Source organism: Rhinolophus sinicus, linkage group LG14, assembly GCF_036562045.2.
Source record: "Rhinolophus sinicus isolate RSC01 linkage group LG14, ASM3656204v1, whole genome shotgun sequence".
In the NCBI taxonomy this organism is placed as follows: Eukaryota; Metazoa; Chordata; class Mammalia; order Chiroptera; family Rhinolophidae; genus Rhinolophus; species Rhinolophus sinicus.
In genome coordinates, this window is record NC_133763.1 from 47,829,382 (window position 1) to 47,855,911 (window position 26,530).

At 39.9% G+C, this 26,530-nt stretch overlaps 1 protein-coding gene across 5 annotated transcripts in view; it reads right to left on the reverse strand.

Moving 5' to 3' along the window:
• GDAP2 (ganglioside induced differentiation associated protein 2) overlaps nt 1-26,530 on the reverse strand; it is a 65,720-nt gene that overhangs the window by 37,991 nt on the left and 1,199 nt on the right. For all 5 annotated transcript variants that reach the window (XM_019730599.2, XM_074318971.1, XM_019730600.2 and 2 more), the window contains 7 exons: nt 21,640-21,882; nt 20,271-20,410; nt 16,294-16,447; nt 15,809-15,897; nt 11,428-11,504; nt 7,464-7,623; nt 5,322-5,478 (listed from right to left, as the gene is read on the reverse strand). In XM_019730599.2, the coding sequence (XP_019586158.2) occupies nt 5,322-5,478; nt 7,464-7,623; nt 11,428-11,504; nt 15,809-15,897; nt 16,294-16,447; nt 20,271-20,410; nt 21,640-21,815 (953 nt within the window). In that variant the 5' untranslated portion in view covers nt 21,816-21,882. The remainder of the gene's footprint in view (nt 1-5,321; nt 5,479-7,463; nt 7,624-11,427; nt 11,505-15,808; nt 15,898-16,293; nt 16,448-20,270; nt 20,411-21,639; nt 21,883-26,530) is intronic.

A 26,530-nucleotide genomic window follows, 5' to 3' on the forward strand; every position in this document is an offset into this window, starting at 1 on the left:
GGTGGGTGAATATAATCATGGGTGAACGGTCACACAAAATATGTCAAAATGGCGGCTAAGGGGCCACCCACGTGCTGTAAAGGGAGGAATGCTGAGTGGATCGTTTCTCAATGGGCTACACTCAGCTAAGGTTGGATGCTGTCCTCACAAGGCTAATGCAAGGCAATTTCTTCCAGTTAATCAATTACCATCCACTTGCACAACCAAAGGCCGAACGATGAAGAAAATTTAAGCTAAATTACTCTTAAAAGAGGAGTAACTAACTCATTTGTGTACAACCCATAGACCAGGGAAATATTTAGCTTTGGAATGAATTAGCTTTTCCTGATCTCATGCAATTGTCCCACACTGGACTTGGTTAAGACCCTTGTTATGAACTCTTATTGTAGTTTAAATAAATCATTCATAATAATCAGTTTAACATTTCTCCCTCTGCAAGACCCCAAGCTCCATGAGGGCTGGGGCTGTATCGGTCCTGCACGCCACTTCATTACATTTCTTGCACAACACTTGGCACATCAGTAAGAGCTCAATAAATATTTAATAATGAATGAGGTAGAGCTTTTACTGTAAGAAATGACATAAGAATTACAGGCAACTGGAACTTGAGCCAACTAAGGAATACTTGAAAAAGAAAAAAAGTGACGGTAAAAATAATGTTAAGAGTTTTAAAAGCTGTATCTTTGAACAAATAGATTGCTTCCAATTTCTATCTTATGACACACCCAAATCAGTGTCACAACTGGGTAGGAGACCTGGAAATATTAATCAAGAAATAGACAATACGTATATTTTTTTCAGATATTAAAAAGAATCATTACAGAGATATTGACGTGGCAAGGCAATGCTGTGAAAGAATGCTCTAACTTAGCCAATCCACGACCTTTAGTTTTGTTACTGATGGAAGAATTGAAAGCTTTCAAAAAGATATTACTAACTAAAGACCTACTTCCTCAGAAAAATTTAGCATTTGCTCAACCTGATCTACTGACATAACCAACAGAAACAAGATGTTTTTATGTAAATAAAAGCCTGATTTAAAAAATCTAAGAGAAATGTTTTAAAAACTACAGCTGGCAATCTTAAACATTTAGCATGTGGTCCAGTACGCAAACAGATGACTTATAGGTCAGCGATATCATAAACTGAACAATTCTCATTCTCACACTTTTTGGTCTCTGGACCCATTTATGTTTATGTCAGTGATACCCACCAATATTTACCGAATCAGAAATAAAAACAGAAATTTAAAAGATTATTAATTTAAAAACAGTAAGTTTTCACACACACAAAATCTATATTTAGGGAGAAGAGTTATACTGTTTTACATTTTTGCAAATCTCCTTAATTCCTACTGGATTCTCGTATTTGCTTCTGCATTTAATCTACTGCAGTATCACACGTTAAGCAGCTTCTGGAAAACTCCACTGAACACTGGAAGAATGAAAATGAAAAGGACAAGTAAGTCTTAGTAACATTAAAAAGCAGTTTTGGTCTCACAGACTTCCTGAACGGGTCTCAGGGTCCCTGGTCCACACTTTTGAGCTGCTGTTACTAACTACTCTGAGGAATTCTGCAACATAGATACAAGACAAGACCTTTAATCAGCATAGACACTGCCACGTAAATGGGAAATCCGAAAATCTTTTGTTTCAGATGTAGCTTATCACTCAAGGGAATCGAGTGGGAGAGGTACCAAGCCTCTGTGCTCTTCTCCAAGCCGGAAACTGCGCGCTGACTGGATGTGTGCACAGCCTGACCACTGTGTAGGAGGTACCCCTGACACCTGAAGGAAGTGTGGCTCACTCATGAATTTCCAGAAGAGAGGGACTACCTTGGTTATCTTTGTATACTTCAGTATCCAGAATATTGTCTTGTATAGAGTAAATATCCAGTGCTTTCTGAAGTGAATGCAAACTGTTGTGTTACGAACGTGAACCTCAAGATCAAGGCCTTCTATGAAGAAGGACAATACTTCACATGCTGCTGTTGTATTCTGTCCTAGAACCCACCCTTTTGCTGCAAGCATTCACTCAGTGAATACAGGTTCATTTTAATACTGGCTTGAACTTGTTAAGTGAAACAAATCGCCTCATTGAAAAAAGAAACACAGACAAGTATCCAGTCCAAACAAAAACTTAGGAACATTCCAGAATATCTGTACCATGCATGGAGAAATGAAAAAGGTAGTTGGAGGCTGTGTGTGTGTGTGTGTGTGTGTGTGTGTGAGAGAGAGAGAGAGAGAGAGAGAGAGAGAGGTTGACTGATTTCAGAAAGGTGATATAACACAGTTCTTTGTATACAAATACAAAATCTTTCCAGTGTTTTCCAGCTTCTCCAGAGCTGGTCTGTGTAAGTGGGCTGAAGATGGTGGTAGAGAAGAGATATGTTGCAGTAGCCACTTCAAAGGCTCTTCCTTAATCAGCTGTTAACTCTGTCAGTGATTTTGGGCAAGAAAGAATCATCTAAGGAACCCCCAGAGGTTCTGAGTCAGGAAGTTTGGTGCGGGGCCTACAAATATTCAGCGAGCAGCCCTGGCGATTTGAACGCTTACACACTGTATCTCCCACTTTAGAGAATGGGATCAGATGGTTGCCAAGTTCCCATGACCGCAGACCAGTGGTTCTCAAAGTGGGGTCCACAGCCCGGAGACTTTTTCAAGGGGTTTGCCAGGTGAAAACGATTTTCATAATAACACTGGCACATCATCTGCCCTTCTGACTATGCTGACGCTTGCACCGATGGTGCAAAAGCCACTGCTGGGTAAAATCTTGATGCCTTAGTATAAATCAAGGCAAGCACCAGACTGTATCTGTCGTCACTGTGTTCTTCAACTGCCAAAATACTCACGGGGGGAAAAAAAGCCAGTTTCATTTAAGAATGTCTTTGATGAGGAAGTAAAATTATTAATTTTATTAAATCAACCCTTGGGAATACATCTGTTTAATATCAATGTGTCACAGAATGGGAAAAACACATAAAGCACTTCTGCACACTGAAGTATGAGGTTGTCTTGAAGAAAAGCACTCTGTGTTTCACTTGAAAGCTGAACTAGGTGCTTTTTTTCATGGAACATCGTTTTTCTTCAAATAATGACTGGCAGACAAACTACGGTTATTCAACATGAATAGATGGCAGATGTTTTCTCAAAAATGAAGAAAGCCACCCTGTCATTTCAAGAAAAACAACCAAGAACATTTATTGCCAATGATAAAACTTGAGTTTTAAAAAAATATATACAATTTTGGAAAGTTTGTATCCATCAGAGGCTTACAGTTCCTAATACTTAAAAATTTTTCTGATGATGTCAGTGGTGATATTAACAAATATAATCTTTTCATATTGTGTAGTAACGTGTATTTGGAAGATTTGAATAATTCAGTGAATCAGTATTTTTCAGAAGACCAATGCATCGTATTATAAATTCATGCTCTAAATTCCTATCATAAAATCCATTCAAAGTGTAGGATAGAACAATGTATTTTAATATAACTGAATACAAAAATTCATGGTTATGGTTTGAGATTCCACATTACAACTAAACTTTAAAAAATTACATTGAGTTATAGTGTAGTATCAAAGAATAATATCCTCAAGTACTTGAAAAACAGTATTAAAATACTACTCCCTTTTCCAATTATATATCTGAGGTCATATTTTCTTTATATACTTCACCTAAAACAATCTATTGAAATAATTTGAGTGCTGATATGAGAATCCAGCTGTCTTTTCCTAAGCTAAACATTAAGAGATTTGCACAAATGTAAAATAGTGCCATTCTTCTAATTAAAAAAAAAATAAAAAGTTATTTTTCATGAAAACATGATAGGTTCTTTTTTAAATGAATTAATAAATAATTTCTCATATATATATTGGTAGATATAACCCATTTAAACGAAAGCTTTCTGGGGTCCTCAACAATTGTTAAGAACGCAAGGGGGCTTGAGAACCAGTGCCCTGGACCAAAAGCGGTACCCAATCCAGGAGCACACCAGTCACGATGTGAAGAAGCTTTATCATACATCTAGATGCCAAAGTTCCAGTCGTGTGGGGGACGGCCCAGTCACTGCATTGAAAGAAAAGTGTTTGGCAGATGATTCTTACACATGGCCAAGTTTAGAAACCCCTGAAACGATCATTTGATTGTTACTGCTTTTGGAAAAGTTATTTATTGGTGCCCCCTACTGGCTACTTTCTGTTTATGAAAATAGAATCAGAATAAAGTGAAGACCAGGAACTAGGGAGACACAAAATTCTAATTCTGTAAGGGACTCCAGATCATCTAGCCCAACTCCCACTTTATAGACAGAGACTGCCAACAACCACCCATCATTACAGCTGAGTGTGACAAACACTATGCCAGGCTTTGATTAAGCACCGAGTATGGAACAAAGCACACAGGAGGAGGCCTCTATCCCAGACGTCTGTTCCACCTATTCCAACTTATCTCCAGCGAGGTGCGTTTCCAGAGGCCATCGCCTCTAAGCTGAAACCTGCAGAATGGGCAGGAATTGAAGGACGAACTATTGCAGTCCAAAGGGAGGGCAAGTACCAAGGCTCAAAGGTAAAACAGACCATGGTTTGCTCAGTACTGAAGAGAATACTGAGTGACCAGAGCTACTTGGCAGAGCTGGCCAAATAGCAGTTGCCGTGCTACGTTCATTACAATCTTATGAGATGTTACCCCCTTAACCAACCCTAGAAGGTAATGGATACTAATCATTTATAGTTTATGATTTTTTCTTTGCTTTGAAATTTTCTGAAAAGCAGCTAGCTTTCCAAGGACTGTTAATCCTTGGAAAAACTTACTCAGAAGTACAAAAGTTGCTTTTCTTTGTTCTAAAAAGGATTTATTCAGAATTGCTTTTGAAAATACCTGAAGGAAATGGAACAGCTTTATAAAGTCCCTGGGGAGAAATCAGGGAGAAATGAAGCTCTTTTAAATGTAATAAAACTGTAGATTATGTTTTAATTATAAACATAGTAAAGTCAGGTAAAAATTTCGTAAGTCTGCCTTTCCCTTTCCCCGGTTTACTTTTACGACATAACCTCACCCAGAAGCACCAGTTACAGCAGAATGAGTACGAGCTCTGAAATCAGATACGCATCTGAGCAGTGGCTTCAACACCGATTAACTCCGACCCCTGATAAATTAACTTTGAATTTCTGCATCTACAAAGTGGGGACAGTGTCCTCCCCCCTGGACTGTCATGAGGAATAAATAAATGAGAGCACAGCACATTAGATCATTCAGTGGATGGAAGGCCCTTTCTTGTTTCTCATGCCTCACGTGTCTGTCAGTCCACAGGGCTTTGCCTTACTTTCTCTGATGCTGCTTCTGCAGGGCTGCCTCTGACAACTGCCCCTGAAGGATCAGTCTTCTTTGCTTATCAATATCTCCTTCCATTCGAGCAAAAGCATGAGAGCCAATGAAAGAGAGATCAACTCCCAAGCCTTCATCCTCCTCTTCTGGGCTGTCTGTAACAAAAATCCTGTCAATACAGCGCTTCCGACAACACTTGACAGTAAATGCTGCCAACAGATTGTGAATGTGGCAATAGGAATGACCGCTAGCGAAATGGGGTTAGGAGGTTAACTTTTGAGAATGAAACTGAAATCAGATTTAGGTATCTGAAGAACTGCAATAAGGAAGGAAACTACCCATCCATGTGTGACACAAGTATTTTAGGAATACATGAAATCAAATCAAGGTGACCTGGGTATAACCTTAGGAAGGAAAACAGTAGAATGGAATCATCAGCAAAAGACGGAAGTAATTATACTGCATGTGGGTTTAAAGATGGATTGTAGCACAGCATCTAACAAAAGAGGAATATAAAAAACAAATGTTTGGGGGTCATTTATCCAGAATTGTTTAAGGAGGGAGCACTTGATTGGTTGGCACATAAACCTCAGTCCTTTGTCCGGTAACCCCTGAAGGACGATGGATAGATCAGGATTGCAGGGTATGTTTTGATTCTGATTTCTGATTTAGCATCCTGGTTTGCTACACTGGGCACATCTACACAACCATTCTCATCTGTAAGAATTACAGTTCTGACTACGAATTAATAAGTTAACTTGCTGATTTCTCCATATGACCATCTGTTAGGGTGTTCCCCACTGCCTTAGCAGATTTAAAAAATTAAAAACAAACAACCCCTGGATCAGGGGAGGTTCCCAAGGCAATGTCAGCACTTTAAGCCCAGCCCGGTGGGTCACCCAGGTGGGATTTCCTTACATCTACTTCACGGCCCCGCAAAGTGTGACAGGTCACAGCTTAGAAGAGTGCTTTTATTAAAAATAATAAAAAAAACAAAACCCATGAATGAATCTTCTTTCAATCCTTCACGTGAAGTTGACTTTTACATCTACTTTAACATATTTAACATTCGAATTGAAAGTATTTACAAACACTAGGGCTTTTATCTATAGGTAATAATATTTTCTGAGATAGACGCGAATCAAGTGGTCTGAGAAGGGAACCTTTGGCTAATTAATGAGTTAGTCTCATCTACTGCCCAGTATTACAATCTCATATTAGTTTTGTTATTTATTACTCCTTGTTACATAAAATGCATTTTACGCATTTAGGAAAAACTACATTCTATAGTGGTGGTCACAATTCTGAGGATTTTCAAATGACTCCAAATGAGTCTGCAATTCAAGGGTGTACTCCACCAGCGGCTCCCTGAAGTACAGGGTACTCTGCCAGCAAAGCTCGATTCAGAGACACTTCCTGATGCTACACCATTTACAGCTCCCTCTGTTTGATCTAAGTCTACACCCTGGTGTTTAACAGGACAGGAGTGGCCTTCTACAGGTTTTAACTTGATGCTCATCTCAAACTATTCACAGTCGGAATCGCACAGTGATTCCTAGGCAGCTAGAGTTTGAGATCAAGCTCCAGCTCTGGCGTGTGCGACGCGTGACTGCACAGGAGGGAGGATCACCTTGAACACGCACCCGCGCAGACCAGCACCGGCTGTCTTACAGAACAGACTCGAGAGGCCCCCTCTCAGTGCTCTACTCGGCCAGTGCTTCCATCTGCAGGAGTAAGTACCTAAAGAAACACACGGATGGCTGCAGTATCCTCGTCTTTGTGTTTCATGTTAGGTATGGCTTTTAGAAGACATTCTTGAAGCCACTGAAAATTTTAGATGATAAAGTACTTGATTGCTGTTCCCAGTGTCTCGAGTGAAACTATAAACTTCACGAGAGTCAGAATGTTGTTATATCCACCACTCACTCTCTACTGCCTAACACTGACTTGACATTAAATAATTTTTTTTTTTAAATTTAAAGAGTAAGTCTTATCAAGAGTAAGACTCAGAAAACATCTAAGTTGGTCTTAATCTGAATGTCACACTTATAGAGAGCTTGCCCAAGGTCAAACTAAACGTCCCACTTCTTTGGTGGTCAGTCCCTTTGCTTCCTTAAGGGGAAATTAAGGTGGAACTTACCCTCTGGGGCACCAGGTTTCTCACTTATTCGAATCTGCCGTTCGGGGACCACAGGCTCCCCTTCTGCATTTCCAATATCTGCAGGCAGGTACGGCAATGACCGAATCTCCTCCTTTAAGGACCTTGGGAAGTACAGAGGTAGCAGCTTTTGGTAAGTAGCCTGTGTCAGAAAAGTGAGATGTTAAAATCATGGAGTAATGACGCCGCATCCATGGCGCTTAGTGCTGAGCCACACACAGTGAGACAGCCCGCGTCACAGAGAAAGAGCTTCCCACTTGGGAGCTCAGGCTAGACGCTGTCTGGGACCCTCCATCAGTTCTGTGTTAACGATCAGGACGTCATGAGCTGGTTAAACATGACCACCAGCCCGGCAATTCCAGGTCAGTGAACCTGGAACACCTAAGTCCTGCCACTCCTGTCACCGTCCCCTTCCTTCATCCTACTTAACGGTATTTGTCTTTCAAGATTCAGCTCAGTTGCTACCTCAGTCCTCAATGTGCCATCAGGGGATGCTGACCCGGTTTAGTTTTTGAGATTTTTTTTTTTTTTTTTTTAACAGTACTAACTGTTTGTGATGGATTTTATTCTTTACTTTAGAGGTTTCCCAAAAAACAAAGATACTTTGTGCTATTTTAAAAATAAACTGGAATGAAACTCATTCTATTTTATAATTTCCATTTGGGTTAGTCCATTGGACTCATTTACAAATCTATGATACATTATAGGCGTTAAGTGCTCTTGATTTTCCTGTATCTTGAAGCATTTCGTTTTTTCATCATGCTAGGAATTATTTTATCATTAGCCATCAATTACTGCCAACTACACTGAAAAAGACTAAAACAGAACAGGAAACCAAAGAATGATGGAATTGCTTAGAACAATGAAAGCATTCAAGAAATCATTATCTGTCAGCTTTCTTACTGTGTCAACCGCAATATTGTATCATCTTTCATGCATAAAGTATGTAAGGTAGATAGATACATAAGAAGACTGAAGACACCATCTTTGTAGCCTTTAAAATATATATATATATAATTCGCATACCATAAAATTCACCCTTTTGTAGTATATAGTTCTGTGGTTTTCAGTATATTTACAAAGTTGTGAAATCATCATCATTATCTAATTCCAGAACATTTTCATCACCCTAAAAAGAAACTCTAACCTCATTAGTTAGGTCACCCCCATTTCTCCCTCTCACAGCCTCTGGCAACCACCACTCTGCTTTCTGTCTGTATGGATTTGCCTCTTCTGGGCATTTCATAACAACAGAATACAGTATGTGGCCTTTTGTGACTGGCTTTTCACTTGGCACAATGTTTCCAAGGTTCACTTACGTTGTAGTACGCCAGTGCTTCATTTCTTCTTACAGCTTATGTAAGTATATAACAGTATTCTATTACATATACACACATCTGTTTATCAATTCATCAGTTGACTGCATTTAGGTTGTTTCCACCTTTTGGCTATCATGAATAATGCTGATATGAACACTTTGTGCACAAGTGTTTGTGTGGACACGTTTTTTTTTTCCTTCTGTATGGACCTGAGAGTGGAATCGCTGTTTAACTTTTTGAGGAACTGCCAGGCTGTTTCCCAGAGCAGCTGCACCCTTTTACATTCTCACTAGCTGTGCATGAAGGTTCCAATGTCTCCGCATCCTCACCAACACTTGTGATTGTGTTACAACCATCCCCGTGGATGTGAAGTGGTACCTCACTGGTTTTGATTTGCCTTTCCCTATTGGTTAATGTTGTGGCGCATCTTTTCATGGGCTTATTGGTCACTTATACCTATTCTGAAGTATTGTCTATTTAAAACTTCTGCCCATATATTTTTTTTAGAGCATTTAAAGTTCCCAACAAAATTGAGAAGGTAGATTTCCCCTGGCCCCCTGGCCCCCCCACATGCATAGTCTCCCTCATTATTGACAACCCCCACCAGAGTGGTACATTTGTTACAACTGATGAACCTACAAGGACGCCTCTCATCACCCAGTTTACAGCAGAATTCACCCTTGGTGTGTATATTCTGCAGGTTGGCACAAGTGTATGACACAGACCCACCATTACAGTATCACACAGAGGACTCACTGCCCTAAAAATCCTCCGTGCTGGCCATTCATCCCCCCCACTCCACACCCTAGGCCCTGATTTTTTTACTGTCTTCACAGTTTTGCCTTTTCCAGAATGTCATACGGTTGGAATCATACAGTAAGTAGCCTTTTCAGGTTGGCTTTTTTCACTTAGTAATATGCATTTCAGTTTCTTCTACATCTTTTTACGGCTTAATAGCGCACTTATTTTTAGCACTGAAAAATGTTCCACTGTCTGGATGGACCACAGTTTATTTATCTATTCACCCAAGATGAAGGACATCTTGGTTGTTTCCAAGTTCTGGCAAATATGAACAAAGCTGCTATAAACAGCATTTGTAAGTTTTTGTGAGGACATAAATTTTGAACTCCTTTGGGTAAATACCAACTTTTGCCCATTTTTAAATTGGGTTATTTGTCTTTTTATTGCTGAATTATAAGAGTGACCAATTGGTCTATTTTTATTTTGGCTGCTTGTACTTTTGATGTCAGATGTAAGAAACCATTGCCTAATCCACGGTCATGAAGATTTATATCTATGTTTTCTTCTAGAAGTTTTACAGTTTTAACTCCCTTACTTAGGTCCTACATCCATTTTGAGCTAATTTTTGTGGATGATGTGAGACAGTGGTCCACCTTCTTTCTTTTGAATGTGAATATCCAATTGCTGCAACACTATTTGTCGATAAGACTCCTCTTTCTGAATTGAATTGTCTTGTCAAAAATTCTATTCCACTGATCTATGTTTATTCTTATGCAAGTACCACACAGTCTTGATTACTGTACTTTTAAGTTTTGAAACAGGCTAAGTGTGAACCTTCCAACTATGTTTTTTTTCCCCAAGGTTGTTTTGACTATTCTGGGTCCCTTGCATATCCATGTGAAATTTAGGATCAACTTGTTAATTTCTATAAAAAAGTCTGCTGGAACTTTTATAAAGATTTTGTTGAATCTATATAACAATTTGGGGAATACTGCCATCTTAACAACAGGAAATCTCCCAATTTATGAGCAGGGATATCTTTCCACTTATTTTGGTCTTAAAATTTCTTTCAAAGACATTGTGTAGTTTTCAATGTACAAGTCTTACACTGCTTTTGTTAAGGTTACTCTCAAATATTTGATCTTTCTGATGCTCTCGTAAATTAATGGAATTGTTTTCTTAACTTCATTTTCAGATTACTCATTGCTAGTGCGTAGAAACACAATTTTTTATATTGATCTTGTGGCCTGTAACGCTGTCGAACTCTGTTATTTCTAATAGTATTTTGGGGAGCCTCTTAGGATTTTTATATACAAGATGACATCACCTGCGAATAGAGATAGTTTTCTTTCTTTCTTTCCAATCTGGGTGCTTTCTATTTCTTGTTGCTTAATGCCCTGGCTAGATCCTCCAGAACAATGTTGAATAGAACTGGTGAGAGTGGACATTCTTATCTTGTTCCTGATCTTATGCAGACAGCTTTTAGTATTTCACCATTAAGTATACTGTTAGCCATGGGTTTTTCATACGTGCCCTTTATCAGGTCTAGGAAGCTCCCTTTGATTCCTAGTTTGTTGAGTGTTTTTATCATGAAAGGGTGTTGGATTTTGTCCAATGTTTTTTCTGCATCTACTGAGATGATCATGCGGTTTTATCCTTTATTCTGTTATTATTCTATTAACATGGCACATTACACATTGATTGAGTTTTGTATGTTGAACCAACTTTACATTCCTAAGATAAATCCCACTTAGTGATAGTAGATAATCCTTTTATAGATTGCTGGATTCCGTTTTCTAATTATTTTGCTAAGGATTTTTGCATCTCTATTCATAGAGGATATTGGTCTGTAACATTTAAACAGTGCAACATAATTAGCCAAATACCTCTTCAAGTTCAGAGACAGCAAATACCACTTTTTCAATGGTCTCTCCATGAATCTCTAGGAATCTCCTTACAGTGCCTACGGAAAAGAGTAGAACGATTATTCAATAAAAAAGAAGTTACTGACATATGGAGAAAAATCAAACTCTTCCCATTTTGGTAATGGAGTATTCCTCATTTCATTAAGGTCTCTGCTCAGTGACACCTGACTATCAGCAAAGCCTGCCCAGATACCGTATTTAAAAAGTCTTCCCTGATTTGCTTTCTTCCAGAGCAACTAGTGTAGACATTTTGGGAAGTTTCTTGTTATTGCACACCCTCCCTGCCCCCCAGCCCCCAATCCACTAGGATGAAAGCTCCATAACAGCAAGAGCTTTATTTGATTTACTGTTTCACTGCCAGCGTCTAGAACAGTGCCTGGCTCTAGATGCTGACCCCAGACAACTCTCCCATATCGAGTGTATTCTTTTTGTTCCCGGTGGCCTCTCTTTCTGACCAGAGTGATATAGTAGCACAAGTGTCTTTCCATTCATTCCATTACAGTATGAGATGTCCTACTCAGCGCATCATACCGTCAAAATACCATCAAACCAAAGCTAATGATTTTTCCCTAATTTCTAGGTTATCCAGATTCTTCTCTGCCACCTTTCTAATAATGAGCACTACTAGCCTTTTTCTCAGTCCTTAACTTATTAGCGATCTCTCTAGCTTAGTTCTAAACACCCACGTCTACCTTCTAAAGTTGTTGTCTTCCAAAGTTCTGTCCTCCACATTTTCAATTTTCTTGATACATATATTTTCTTTAGCTTACTGATTTTCTGGTTAGGTACTACTCCAAATGCTGATGGCACTCAAATCTTCATATTCTGTTTTCTGAACAAAAGACCTGAATTCCCTACTGCTACTGGGCATATATGTCTACATAACCCAGACCTGAAACTCAACATGTGCAAACTTGACTCCAACAGGTCCAAACCTGACCTCCATCTTTCCCCACAAAAAGTGCCCTGTCACCTGTGTTCCTTATTTCAGTTACAAAACAACGTCCAGCCACTCACCCAAGCTAGAATCCTGGATTTTTGACACTTCTTTCACCCTGCATTTTTAATAGGTTATCATATCCTTGAAATTCTGTTGCTGCTACTTCTACCATCCATTCCACCCGTCTTCCAGTTGCCTCAGGCTCTCAGTGCTTACAAAGACTTTGGCAACAAGCCCTCAGCTGCTCGCCTGTTTCTCTCTTTTCCAAGTCTACAAATTCACTGCTGCCTGAGTTTTATCTTCCTTCCTAAACACTTCTGATGGCTCTGCACTGCTTACAGATTAAGATCCAAAGTCCCCAGCATGCTCTTCACACTCTGACCTCCACTGATCACCCCTCGACCCCTGCCCCTTTGTCCTACTTCCAGTTATTCTTCCCACATAGCTTACGGTTTAGCCAAATCGGCGGACTTTCAAAAAGGGATTTTCTTCTATCCTATTTAGTCTGACACCAAGTTCTAATGTTCACACATAATAGTTTCCTAGCATATAATTGTGGGACTGCCTTTGGAAGACAAAATACAATGCCAAATAGTACTCAAATTGAATTCCCTCAGCAGAGTTCATTCAGAAAAGTAATTCTGCAAAAACAAGGCAAAAAGAGTGATGTCATGGTTAGAAGGTTTCAGTACTAACTACCACACCAAACTTTTCCTTCCAAAAGTTGCATCTGTGCATTCCTCTCTGCAGCCAACCAGGATGTCACGTGCCTAACTGCTAGGGAAAACCCTTCAACGGTGAGAATGACATGTGGGACGTTCGCTTCCTAACTTGGAAACACAACGAGAACAAACTGTCGTCTTTTTTCTCACCACCATATTCTCTTCTATACAGAAAGGGCCCAAGCACATAGTAGGCACTCAAAGTTTTGCTGAATGAATAAATAACCGAATACATTTATTTCAAGGCAGATGTTTCTTTAATCTTCTCCTGGAGAGGAACTGAACTGCAAGTTAAATAGTCTTGATACATGTATCAAGAAGGTATTACTTAGGTTTCAAACGAAATAAATTTCAGTAATAGTTTAATAAGAAAGAGCTACGACTCAGAGCTACATCATTAGATTTGGTCTTGGCATCTGTTGCTACAAAAGTATACAAGCCATGTATATTCCAAGTGCTCAGAAAGTATACAAGCCAAGGGCACAACTGGCTGTGTGTGTGCTTTAATGAGATGCTACACTTTTGCTACTAGATTTAAGGTGTGATAAGTCAAACCGGCCTTAGAAAACATGTTAACATGCCCATCTTAAAGCTTTACATTTCCTTTGTGCTAGTTAAATTCCTAGGAATTGCTTCATCAAAGTCCCTTCTGGCCACTGTTGATCTTTATCTGCTGTTAACTACAAGTCCTGCTCAAAGTTGATACCTCTGTGGTACTTTATGAAGTCACTTATCTGGGGCCAAAGAGCTAGAGTTAGGCTACTAGAATCAGGACCATAAATCAGTCTTCCTGACTTCCTTTTCAAGTCCCCCCCCCCTTTTAAATGATGCTGCTTCTTTATCTAATTCATATGATTACTTTAATGAGAAGCAGAAACATAAACGAAGGTTGAGCTCAAGCTGTGATGAGATGGCACGGCAAGGGCTAAAGAGAATCAGAGAACATTGGGACCTGCCAGGAGCCTCGCCAGGAAGCATTACACAAAGGCAGGAACCCGCTCTGGTAGGCACCCTTCAGCATGCATGCAGGTGAGCTGTAACACAGCAGCTTCCCACTGAAGCAGTTCTGACTCAAGCACAATGAACACGTTACTAAACCAGGGGGTCAGAGGCCTGGGGAGATGTTCCAAGTCTGCAGAACCCCGAGAACATGATCAAGTTCCAAGGCGCTTTCATTTGTAAGACAGATACCACACTACCTAAAGCGCAGGGCTATTGAGGCAGTAAAAGAAAATTCCTTCATCCCTTTTTAAAATACATATTTCTTGAGCAAGGACCATATACAAAGCATTCTTGCCACATGGGAGCATTATAGATACAAAGATGAAAAGATAAGATCTCCGCCCCTCAAGAAGCTCAGTCTAATATAATGTCTATAAACTCTAACTCTAAAATATATAAAGTTACTATAAAATCCTTGCGTGATAAAGACCTTAGTTTTAAAAATAGCTCATTATTAAATAAGACTATTTAAGCCTGAACATGTCCTCACCCAAAATTCTAGGCTATGTAGTAATAATTTTATACATTAAAATAGCTGTAATTTTTTTGTGGATGTAAGTTTAGCTCCTCATCTTTAAATTCTAGAGATAGAAAGAGGTCTTAAAGATTGTGCAGTACAGTTTCCCTCCCAAAGGAGCATCTGCGACAGATGGTCATGTAGCTCCTGTAGGAACAGTCCCAGTGACAAGATATTCACTTAAGCTACCTTTCTAATACAGACCATCCTACAGATTGGTCACATGGGACCGATCACCTGCCTTGTCCCTCGGCTTAGACCTGCATTCTATAGTTGGAGGTTTTATCTACAAGCCGCACAAAGATCTGCGAACTTCCTGAAACAGCAGGTCAACTCCACACGATGTACATTCCTCTGAAGAAGGGGTCCACAGCTTCCTTTCATGCGATGCTCAGTGTGACTTTGATGAGTGGTTAAGACCGTTGCTCTCCATGTGCAGTATAGACTCTGTCCCTAACGAGACTTCTTCAGGTATCTGAAGACGGGCACTAGGTATGCTAAATGGATGCTCTCCTTTCGCAGAAATACCACAACTGTTTCCAACGGTGTGCCCCCTGTCTGTCAGTGTCTCATGACTGGGAACCCAGAACCACCAAAGTCCCCATGTAGTCTGAACGTCCATATAACACAGTGAGGTCATGGACTCTCGAGCTGAATGTCACATTTTCATATTACATATGTGACCTTCTGGCTCATACTGATGGAGCCCAGTCTTTTAAAAATCAAAATGCAAAGTTTTATAGTCAAATAGCACAAGTGAAAGCTGCCGTGGTTTAAACTGCAAGGTGCTGTATGAATCTGACATTATAAAATCTGTTTTGATTTCACTGTTGCAGCCTATTACGATTATTCTGAATTACGATTCAAATAGCCAACGCACTGGCCATACTTCCTACCTTGGTATCATTTTCAAATTTAATAGGCAAGTCTTCTAAGCCTTTATTTAATGGATAAAAATGCCGACATAAAAAATAAATTGAGAGCTCTGCAACTTGTCAATATGAGCTTTCTTCCAGGGTGCCACGATCGGTTAACGAATCTTTGGCTATAACAATTTAATTAGTGATAAAAACATTTTTAAGACTCAATTTATGTATAGCATCCCCAATCCCACGTATGAAGGGCTATGGCAATTTACGTAAAGTCTCCAATATTACTTACGAAGTGCTATGTGCGTTGCATCTTCTAAAGGATAGCCTCGTTTTGCAGAATTAATGACACAGAATCCAACAGAAGACATTGACTGCTCTCTGCAATCAAAAAGAAAACACTAAAATTATACTATCAACATTCATAATACACACATAATACATGACTAACTTGAAAATGCAGCTCAACTTCCCCTTCCCTGTCCCTTGAACCAAGCTACCATAATAGTTAACCCAACTGTACTATTTAATAATTGTAATTAATAATATAACTGAATCGCACCATTTGGAAGAAATATATTCCAATTAAAGACTAAGTAAAATAGGAACAGGTTACATTCCGAAGTTACCCAAAGGCATCTTTCACCCTGCTAATTCAGGGTCCTCCGGAATTATCTAAATCCTTCCAACTTTGGCTTCCAGAGTTGGGTTTCATTTTAAAACCAGGGCCTTTAACAACACAGGGCACGCAGTGCGCAGGAAACGAGCCCACCGTACTTGGCCAGCTGCAGGACGTTTCGGTAGCAGCTGTACAGGGAGCTCTCGGCGGCGGTGCGGTAGCGGCTCTTATACTTAGGTCCCACCGTGTGAATGATGAACCGGGCAGCCAGGTGAAATCCTTTCGTCAATTTGGCTTCACCTGTCCGGCAACCTGGAAACCATGGAGCATTCAGAAGTCACGGAGGTATTAGGGGACAAAAAAATCAAAAAACACAACAAAACAATGCATAAAACAGAGAATATTAAGAACTTCGAGAAATTTCAGTTTAAAAATAGGGATTGAACACAAACATGTATCTCTGTTCCCAAAATGACACTGAAGCAATACAATAGGTATAAAAACAGACAAAGAGAAGGAAGGGAAGTGAAGCAGATAAGCATTATCAAGATTTTGGAAGGTAGAAAGTCGCTGAGCTAGAAGTAACTGACTTAGTGATGCAGGAAAACCTAAGCGCTTGCAGAAACGGGGTAACCAATGTGAAACAGGGTGAGCTGTACTGCCAGGGTGTGCTACACTCAAGACAGACGGCTTCAGTTCCAACCTTGCGTCTACCACGTTCCTGCTGTGCCACCCTGGGCAGGAACTTGGCCTCTCCATGCCTCAGTTTCCTATTTATGGGGACATTAGTATTAACTTCCCAGGATTAAATGAGTTAATATATGCAAAGAGCATACCCACATTAGCTATTATTGTTATTATTATCATTATTTTTAAGATTTTATTGGGGAAGGGGAACAGGACTTTATTGGGGAAGTGTGTGTTTCCAGGACTTTTTATTGGGGAACAGTGGTATGTTTTTCCCAGGACTCATCAGCTCCATCCAAGTCAAGTTGTTGACTATCAATCTTAGTTGTGGAGGGTGCTGTTCAGCTTCAAGTTGTTATCCTTTCAATCTTAGTCGTGGAGGGCACAGCTCAGCTCCAGGTCATTGCCGTTGCTAGTTGCAGGGGGCGCAGCCCACCATCCCTTGCGCTCCAACCAACTAAGCCATCTGGGAGCTTGGCGGCAGCTCAGCTCAAGGTGCCATGTTCAGTCTTAGTTGCAGGGGGTGCAGCTTGCTGGCCCATGTAGGAATCGAACTGGCAGCCCTGTTGCCCAGAGCTCATGCTCTAACCAACTGAGCCACCCATCCGCCCCTATTGTTAGTATTGCTGAACACTAAAAAGGCTCAGAAGTGGGAGGTTTTAAGTGTTTCTAAAGGCTATGAGGGGAAGCGGGACTGAGAAGAGGAGGCAGAGTTAAATGTTTGTGTGAGAACAGTCCGATCTGCACAAGCCCTCCCAGCCAGCACCGCAAGGTGATGCTTTCTTTACCACCACAGCAGCAGGAAGGTTTGCTGTCTGGACATGCTGAACTAGGGACTTTCTGGACTCCAGAAGCCCAGGCACAGCTGAGGAGGTGACTTAGTTCAAGTGTAACACTCAAGTGCGATAGCTCTAGGTCTCTGCTCCTAACTGGCTTCCCCTACACCGACACTCTGGAAGAGTCCTTTCCAGAAAACTAAGAGACCCAAACCAAAGGGCCTCCAGATTCTGATACTGAGGGAGATTCCCAACGAAACAACATGGCTCTGGTTTGTCATCTACTTCCAGACCACCGAGCATTAACCCTGCCCACGCACACGCAGCTTCTCGTCAGCTTCTCAGCTCCTCCCTCTGACATACAGCTGACACTCAAGGAGCACCAGGAAGTGAGGAAAGCATCTAATAAGAGGGGGGCAAAACAAATGCTCAAGAAATAGACAGTGCAGAGAAGGAAACTTTAAAACACACCAAAAAAACTCCCAACATCATAATTACTACTCTCAGAGAAACAAAACCAGAATGTTATAAAGAAGGAATATTCGGAGAACAGGAAAAAGCACTTACATAATTGTGATAGCTAAGCGAAAAATAGGACAGCAGAAAAAGTTCAAGAGAAGAGGTTAAAGCTAAAGCTAAGGAAATCTTCCAGAACTGAAAGATAAGAGTTTCTAGATTCACAGAGCCCATACAATACTCAAACCACACACAAGGCACATCACTGTGAAATTAAAAGAACATCAGAAATAAAGATGAGACCATAAAGTTTCTGGAGAATAAACGAGTAAGATACAAAGGATCAGGAATAAGAACAGTATCTGATTTTTCAAGGGCAGTAATAAAAATACAAAATAATAGAGCAATGCCCTTAACAATCGGGAAAATGATATCTAACCAAGAATTCTATTTCCAACCAAACTACCAATTGAGTGTGAGGGTAGAAGCAAGATCTCAGTAATTTTGCCCCCTTCCACCCTTCTCTGAAATCTTCTGGAAGATTTGCTCACAAAAACGAAGAAGTACATCAAAGAAGAGAAAGGCAAGAGATCTAGGAAATTGGGGGGAAGGGGAGTATCCAATCTGTTAAATAGAAAAAATGCTTGCCCAGGACGATAGCTGAGCAGCAGGCATGGAGAGCACCCTAAAGAGGAAGGAGAGGACGGGAAGGTTCCAGGAGGAACCTTAGCAAGAAAACAACGGAGCTGAAAGATAAACACAAGTGTCTGACTCTACTGAGAGGAAGATGTGCCCAGCATTCAATGTCTTTCACGTTAGTCTTCGTGATACTAATTTGTTCCATCCCCAAATACTCACTGGGCTGGTTATCATGTGTTAGGAACTGAGGCTGAGGCTATTATCGCCACCCCTATTTTAGAGATAAGCAATCTCAGACTCAGAGATAAAGTAATTGCCTTAAGTTACGTAGGTAATAAAGGGCAGAGTTACCAAATGAACTCCGGTTTGGAGACTCTCAGACACATGCTGTTAAATACTAACGTCTTATTTGTACACCTGTATTACATTTTATTGTTTTCTTTTTTAAGTATTAAGTCGGCTCTAAGGTATTATTGTTTTCTTTTTTAAGTATTAAGTCGGCTCTAAGGTATTAGTGAGAATACACGCACGCGTGCCCCATTAGGAATTTTTCCAGACCAGCTTCTCTGTTCCTTTTATCAAAAACCTTCTCAGTATTACCTCTAATACATTTGCTAATTTCTACGTGCCCTTCATGGTATCATGTCTTTAGTTTAATTGCAGACTTTTTTCCTCTTCTGCCCTCACAGTCCAAGTTCCGTTTCTTGATCAGATAACGCAATTCTCTCTCTACCCCTTTTTTCCTGGAGCCAACATAGTAAGTATTCCTATGCAAATTCGAGTATCTTTATTAGGTTAGAAACCAGTTGTCAGCGTTAAATGACAAAGGTCAAAGAAATCAAGATTTTACCCAGGAGGGACCTGTTGTTTGCATTTTGAGAACAACTGCTGTAGTTCACAAATACTTTTTATAAAATGGTATGATTGAATTACACAATATTCCACTTGGGTTACAATGACAGTACAAAAGGTTGCCAGGTTGATAGTTTAAGAAAATGAAAAATTAAGGTAAAAATAATTCTGAACAAACAGGACTTCTCCTGCTCCCATTTCCAAAGAAATATTCCCAGAAGAATACTCTGGTAAAGAAAATGGCACAAAGTATAAAATTAATCGAGAACATGTTTGCTCTTGTGATGATACACTTTGGGTTTATCAATAAGTCAATTTCATTTCAAAAGTGCAATACTCTAGGTCCAGGAAGTATATAAGAAATTCTCTATCAGTATTAAATCCAATAAAACATTTTCAGTTTAGACAAAGGATAGTTGTTCTACAAGGCTTATCAGTGCAAGAAAATATACAGCCAGGAAACTGCTACCAAAGATCTAACTGACTACAGAGATTGTCATTTTAAAATTGAAGAACTTGACAGAGGAGTTTTACTGAGAGTCACGTCTCCGTGTTCAGCTTCTAACACACTAGGGAGTTTCCAAAAGCTGTTCTGATTTAGTTTTGACAAGAACAACAAAATAGATACATCGGCATAAATTTCTCACATAAACGCAAAACATGCTTCTTCAAATATGAAGACAAATGCTTCCTAAGCAATAACATACTTAAGAAAGTTCCCTCACCTTGAAGTTTCTGCAGGTCCTCCTTCAAATCAGGCCCCGCGAGCATAAAGATACTTTCTGACACGGGATTCTTATCTGTGAGACTTTCATTGCTGGTGTTCACAATCGCTGTACAGTTCAGTAACGCCACATCTCCTTTCCTGAGGAAACAAAAAGAAAGAGCAAGTGTGGGAAAGAGGGAGAAAAAATGTTCTTTCAGTACAGTCTATCCTTACTCCCTCACAGCAATGGTTTGGCTCGGTCAGAAGCTCAAGCACCAGTAGAAAAGTAGTTCCTGACTCAGAAAGGCTCATCTGGCATCTTCGATCCTCAGTGCAATCACTACAACCCCGAAATTCACAAAACCAGGTTATTCCTTGGCTGCTGTCCTATTTCTTTCATTTACAGAATGCTCATGGAGCTGGAAGTGGTGGATTTAAAGAGTTTAGACATAGCAGCATTACGCACAATGGCCAAAAAGCAGAAACAACCCAAATGTCCATCAACTAATAACTGAGAGACGACATGTGGTCTATCCATACAATGAAACATTATTTGGTCATAAAAAGGAATGAAGTGCTCACACATACAACACGGATAAATCTTAAAAACTTTATGGTAAGTCACAGCTGATTCCATTGATATGAAATGGCCATAATAGGCGATTCCAAATAGAAAAACTGTAGATTGATTAGTGGTTGGTTGGAGCTGAGAGACTGTGTGTGTGTGTGTGTGCGTGTGTGTGGCGGGGAGGGGGGGATGGGGAGTGCTAATGGGTACAGAACTTTGGGTTGACAAAAATGTTCTAAAATTGATTGTGGTGATGGTTACACTAAAAGCCACTGACTTTAAATTGGTGAATTGTATCTCAATAAAGCTTTTTATAAAAGAGTAATGTTACTACTACGACTACTACATGCAACAAAAGAGATGAACTTTCAAATAATTATCATGAATGAAAGAGGCCAGACAAAAAAGAATATGATTTCATTTACACGAAACTCTAGAAAATGCAAACTAATCTATAGTGACAGAAGATTCAATGGCTGCTTGGGGATGTGGAGATGGGGGGGCAGGAGGGATGGATTACAAAGGGACACAAAAAAAACTTTCGGGGAGGTGATAAATATATTATAGACTATCTTGATTTGTGGTGATCGGTTCATGGGTATATACATATGTCACAACTCACCAAACTGGACACGTTAACTAGGTGCAGTTTACTGTGTGCCAATTATACCTCAATAAAGCTGTTATGTATATGCAAAACAGTATTTCAACCATGCTAGGGTCTACAAAAACGTTTCGAAGAGATTCTGAGAAAACAGAATTTAGAAGACCTCATGAGAAGGCATGATCATATCATGATACAATTTAATCAATAAATTACCAAAGGACCACTTTTGCATTGATATCCTTATTATAAAGGAAAGGCGATCGGATCGTGTCTTTCTGAAGAGTTTCAGCTGCAGTATTGGAGGCATTTAATTCATCTTCACACGAGTCGCCCCAGCTGGGCAGTATATCCACATCCACAAACTGGGAGGGTGCACCCAAGGGATCCATGGACTGGGGACTTCAGCTGATCTTTCCCCAAATTCCTGAGCAGTTCAGCATTCACCGGAGACCTTAGCTGGAGAGAAAAGAAAGAGCTGTTTTAATAGAGAACAACTACTACTTCACTTCTATTAGAGCAAATAACAAAACTCCACTGCAAAGGGCTCGTAAAGAGTCCATAAAAATCAATGCAAAACAAAGAACTGCTCATTTTGTTTCTTTCTCTTCAAAAAGTTCCTAGCTTTTCTACAACAGGAAGAAAGGGGGATTATTTAAGCACAGATTCTTTTCAGAGAACTACAGCCATTAAAATAATCACATGGCCCACTAGTTCTACTTTCCAGAAACACAGGACTATTCATTCCACACCCATCGAATGTCTGCTACTGGAGAAAAGAAAAGTGCTAGGTGGTGCAAGAGATACAAAGAGAAAAAATACATACAATGGAAAGAGTTCGGTCTAATAATACGGAGGATTGTGGAGTAAGACCAAATGAGAAGCAGGGAGATTACTGCCATCAAGTAGTAAGAGATAATAAAGGCTTGAACCAAGTGGAGAAGGACATGGAGAAGCCATAGATCTGAGAGACAATAAAAGGGAGAATTCACAGGACTTGACAATTCGTAGGATATGGCGTATGAGACACTCACATAGGAGACTGGTTGTACAGAAATGTAGAAATTAGAAGCACACGGTGATAGAAAAACACACAGTGTCAAGTACTGCAGAGAGGTCAGGGGAAATTTAACTAACACGAGAAAAGGATACTTAATGTGCCAATACGTCAGACAGCTTCAGTAAAATGGTAGATTCGTTCATTTGATAAATCTTTGTCAGCATCTTTAGTGTGCCAGGTATACGACAGAGCAAGTCCCTGCCCTTACCGAGCTTATGCTTCCTGGAGAAGAGGTGCTAAACGAAGCAGCAAGTGGGTATCTAACAGGATGACCGGAGGCAAGGAGTATTATGAGAAAGGGTGATAATCTGAGTAGAGAGCTAATTCAGTGCAGAGCAGGCCATGTGAAGCTCTGGAGGGTGTTTTGGGCAAAGGAAATAGCAAGTGCCAAGGCCAAAAGGGCAGGGAGGAACTTGGTCTCTTCCAGGAAGAGCCAGGAGGTCGGGCTGCTACAGGAGAACGAGCGAGGTAACGAGTGGTGGGAAGATGAGGAGGTTGGTGAGGGAGGGAAAGGCCAAGCGATGCAGTGTGTACGCCACAATAAGAAGTTTAGACCGTGCTGTAAACAGGAGGGGAAGCTAGGGAAGGATCTTGATAGAACTAATAACTTGACACGACCTGCAAAGAGTACTCTGAAGCTACAGTGAAATTGAGGGCTGGGCAAGAGGAAAAGCAGAGACCAGCAGAAAGTGATTGCAGTAATCTAGGTGAGATGGTGATGCAGCTGGTGAGAAATGGTTAGATTTGGAATATATTTGAAAGGTAGAGGCAACAAAACGCTAAATGAATACGAAGGCTGAGGGAAAAGGGCAGAATCAAAGATGGCTCCTAGGTTTCTTGCTTGCGCAATTGAGTAGATGGTAAAGATATTTGCAGAGAAGGGGAAGACGAGTGGGTTGTGGGGTGGAGTGGTATGTTTTTGCTTGTACTACGTTTGAGATGGCCTTGATGTAGCCAACTATTTATGTTAAACATACACTTGGCTATATGAGGCTGGAGCTCAGAGTAAAGCTCAGGCTAAAGCTAAAAATTGGAAGTCTCATCATATGGATGGTATTTAAAGCTATGGGAACCTGACAAGATCACTGAGACAAAATGCAAACTGAGGTAAGCGATCCAAGGACCGAGTCCGAAGGCAGAATTTAGAAGTTGCAAAGAGGGCAAGTCAAAAAATGAAATAGAGAAGGATTGATAAGCATGGAAGGAACACCAGGAAAGTACGGGAGCCTAAGAGCCAAGTGAAAAAAGTGACTCAAGAAGAAACAATCTGGAAGGGTCTGCTAGGGGTCAATGCTACTGAGAGGCTGAGTAATGGGACTAAGAACTGATGAGAGGGTTTGGGGAGTTGAAGATCGCCGGTAACACTGACCATGAGAGACGACCAGGGAACACAGGCAGCCGTGTGGACTTCCTGAGAAATTTCTCTGTATGATCCTAACATTTGTTAAGAGTCAAGGAGAACAAGCATCCCCTTTTACACCGAACTCCTTGGTGTTTCTTGCTGAAGACACAAGATGCTAATTGGAGAGATACTAATTGGAATGAACCGCGCATCTGACACAATATGTTAATTCCTGTACCAACACTGTGTGGTAGGAAATGTGATCATTTATGTAACAATTTCAGACAGGCCTTGTAGATTACACCATGATAAAACTGTATGAGATTATTCTTGTTTGATACTATGTACGCCTTCGAAACTATTTTGAAACAAAGAAACTAACTTTATCTGGAAGTTGGTGTTTAGTTAGTCCAGTCGGCCTTTGAAACTAGAGGCAACCACAAGGCTGTAGATACGTTTACAAATATTCAGACTTGAACTGGACAAGCTGACGAAGGACAAATGGAAACGACACTCATTTTCCACTTGACTAGTTCTCTAAGAGAATGGGGTGTCACCCACTCTCCCTTCACCACACACTGACCGCTCCTTCCCATCAGTCTTCTTAGTCTCAAAAATGTTCCTACCCCATCTCTTCTTCAGAAGACCAAGTAAACTCTTTTCACCACTTAACTTTTTAAGAGTAATTTGTTTTGCAGCTCTCCTTCCTGTTCTTCCATTTACTCAACCTACTGCAGTTTTGCTTCCACCTCTATAACACCAAAACTGCTCTTTCAAGGTCAAAAATAACTCCCCAAATGTCACATCCAAGAGCTAATCAACTTATAGCTCCATTTACTATTGATTATTCCCTCCCTGAAACTCAATTATCTTCGTTGACAATACATACGAGTGGTTCTCCTGTATCTCCAGTCACATCTTGTCAGTACAGTTTGTTGGATCTTCTTCCCAGATCTTAAAAACCATTGTGACCCACAAGATACCGGGTGTTAAATGAATAATAAGTAATGTTCAGAGCTCTTATTGTGGGGCAGAGTTTAATGGCACTCTATGGGAAGCGTCACGACAGTTAACAAAAGGTGAATTCTTTTCCATCTCTAAACAGAAATTTATTTTTCTCACTAAAAAGAGATTTAAATCTCCCTCTCCCCTAACACACATACCTTGGCAATAGAGCAAATGGAGCCGCAAAACCAAGCAAGGCAGGAAAATCTGATCCCTGATTCTTAAGGAACAGTGTCTTTTGTTTCTTGTTTTTTTGTGTGTTTTTTTTAAATTAACATACTTGGGGTCACAGACCCCTTGAGAATCACAAGAGATACCTTCCTCGATGAGGACCTAAAGACAAAAGAGAACCCACTTCACAGTATACTCTATAATTCAAAGGCATAATGAGCGCAAATCGTTCTAATTACATACTAGCTTGTCTTTTTTCTCAAATCTTTTAAGTCCTCATGTTTTACAAAAACAAATCTTGTCATCTTCTAGTTTAAGGAGTTCTCTAAATAGTACTTCATACGAGTAAATGCATTGGCTAAGGGATTAGATTTTCATTAAGACTGGGCAGAATCAGGCAGAACACCTTGGATCACAACTGTCTCAAAGAAAAACCCTGATTGTTGTCTGGAGAAAAAGAAAATGGCATCATTCTTAATTTGAAAACAAGAACTTTAAAGCTGTTTACTTGTTCTTCAAAATGCTTACATTGATTAGACAAGACTGGACAAAATTATAAAGAGACAGCGACTCCACCCTTTTAACCTCCATTTTTGACCTGCTCTATTTCACTGTTTTTGCATATATTACATACAGGTTTACCATGCTTTATGTCTTTGTGTTTCAATATTTAAAACTTCAAGATACATCAGATATTTGCATACAAAACCCATCTCAAAGTCAAATCTATTATATTTTAGAGTCATTCCACGGAAACGGAAAGAATGACATTTAAAAAAAAATTATTTAGATGGGAAAACAAACACAAGGGGCCAAACATGTCAACAATAAACACAGTATTTAACACAATAAACACAAAAATATTTCTAAACTGTGTTAATGACCAAGGTCAAACAATATCATTCAAAGCCATTCAAAGCACAAGCTGTAACAGTGTTAGTAATACTTCCTTCATATTAAAAGAAATTTACTATTTTCAATTACAAGTATTAATACACTGAGCAATTTGAAGCTCAAATAAGAATCCAGGGTTATACTCCTGAAGGTGTATGCATTGGGGATTTTATGAGATGCATTATCTTAGCACTCAATCGCAGTTCCTCTTAACACAAACTTTTATTAGAATTATTTTCCCACTTGTGGTAGTCCCTTCCCGTAATGCTTAATAACGTTAAAAGATTTTTTTAAAAGGTAAAATCACGATTCATTCAATATAAAAATGAACACGTATTCAAGATTTTATTTAACTCACAGGAGAACCAGGCAAATGGCAGATAAAAGGAATCTCAACATTGGGTACCTTAATAGATCAGGAAATTGAAATGAATGTACAAGAAAGTAAAACTTCCACTGAACCGCTAAGGACATAATTTGCACGTCTCCAGACAAAAAATTATTTAGTATTGACATTAATTATCCACAGTTTACACAGCTGTGAAATAGCTTTCTTAGAATCAGATAGACCAAGGGGTGTCATCTAGATATTTTCTAGACTATTCGGGTTTGTACTGAAGCACACATTTTCCCCC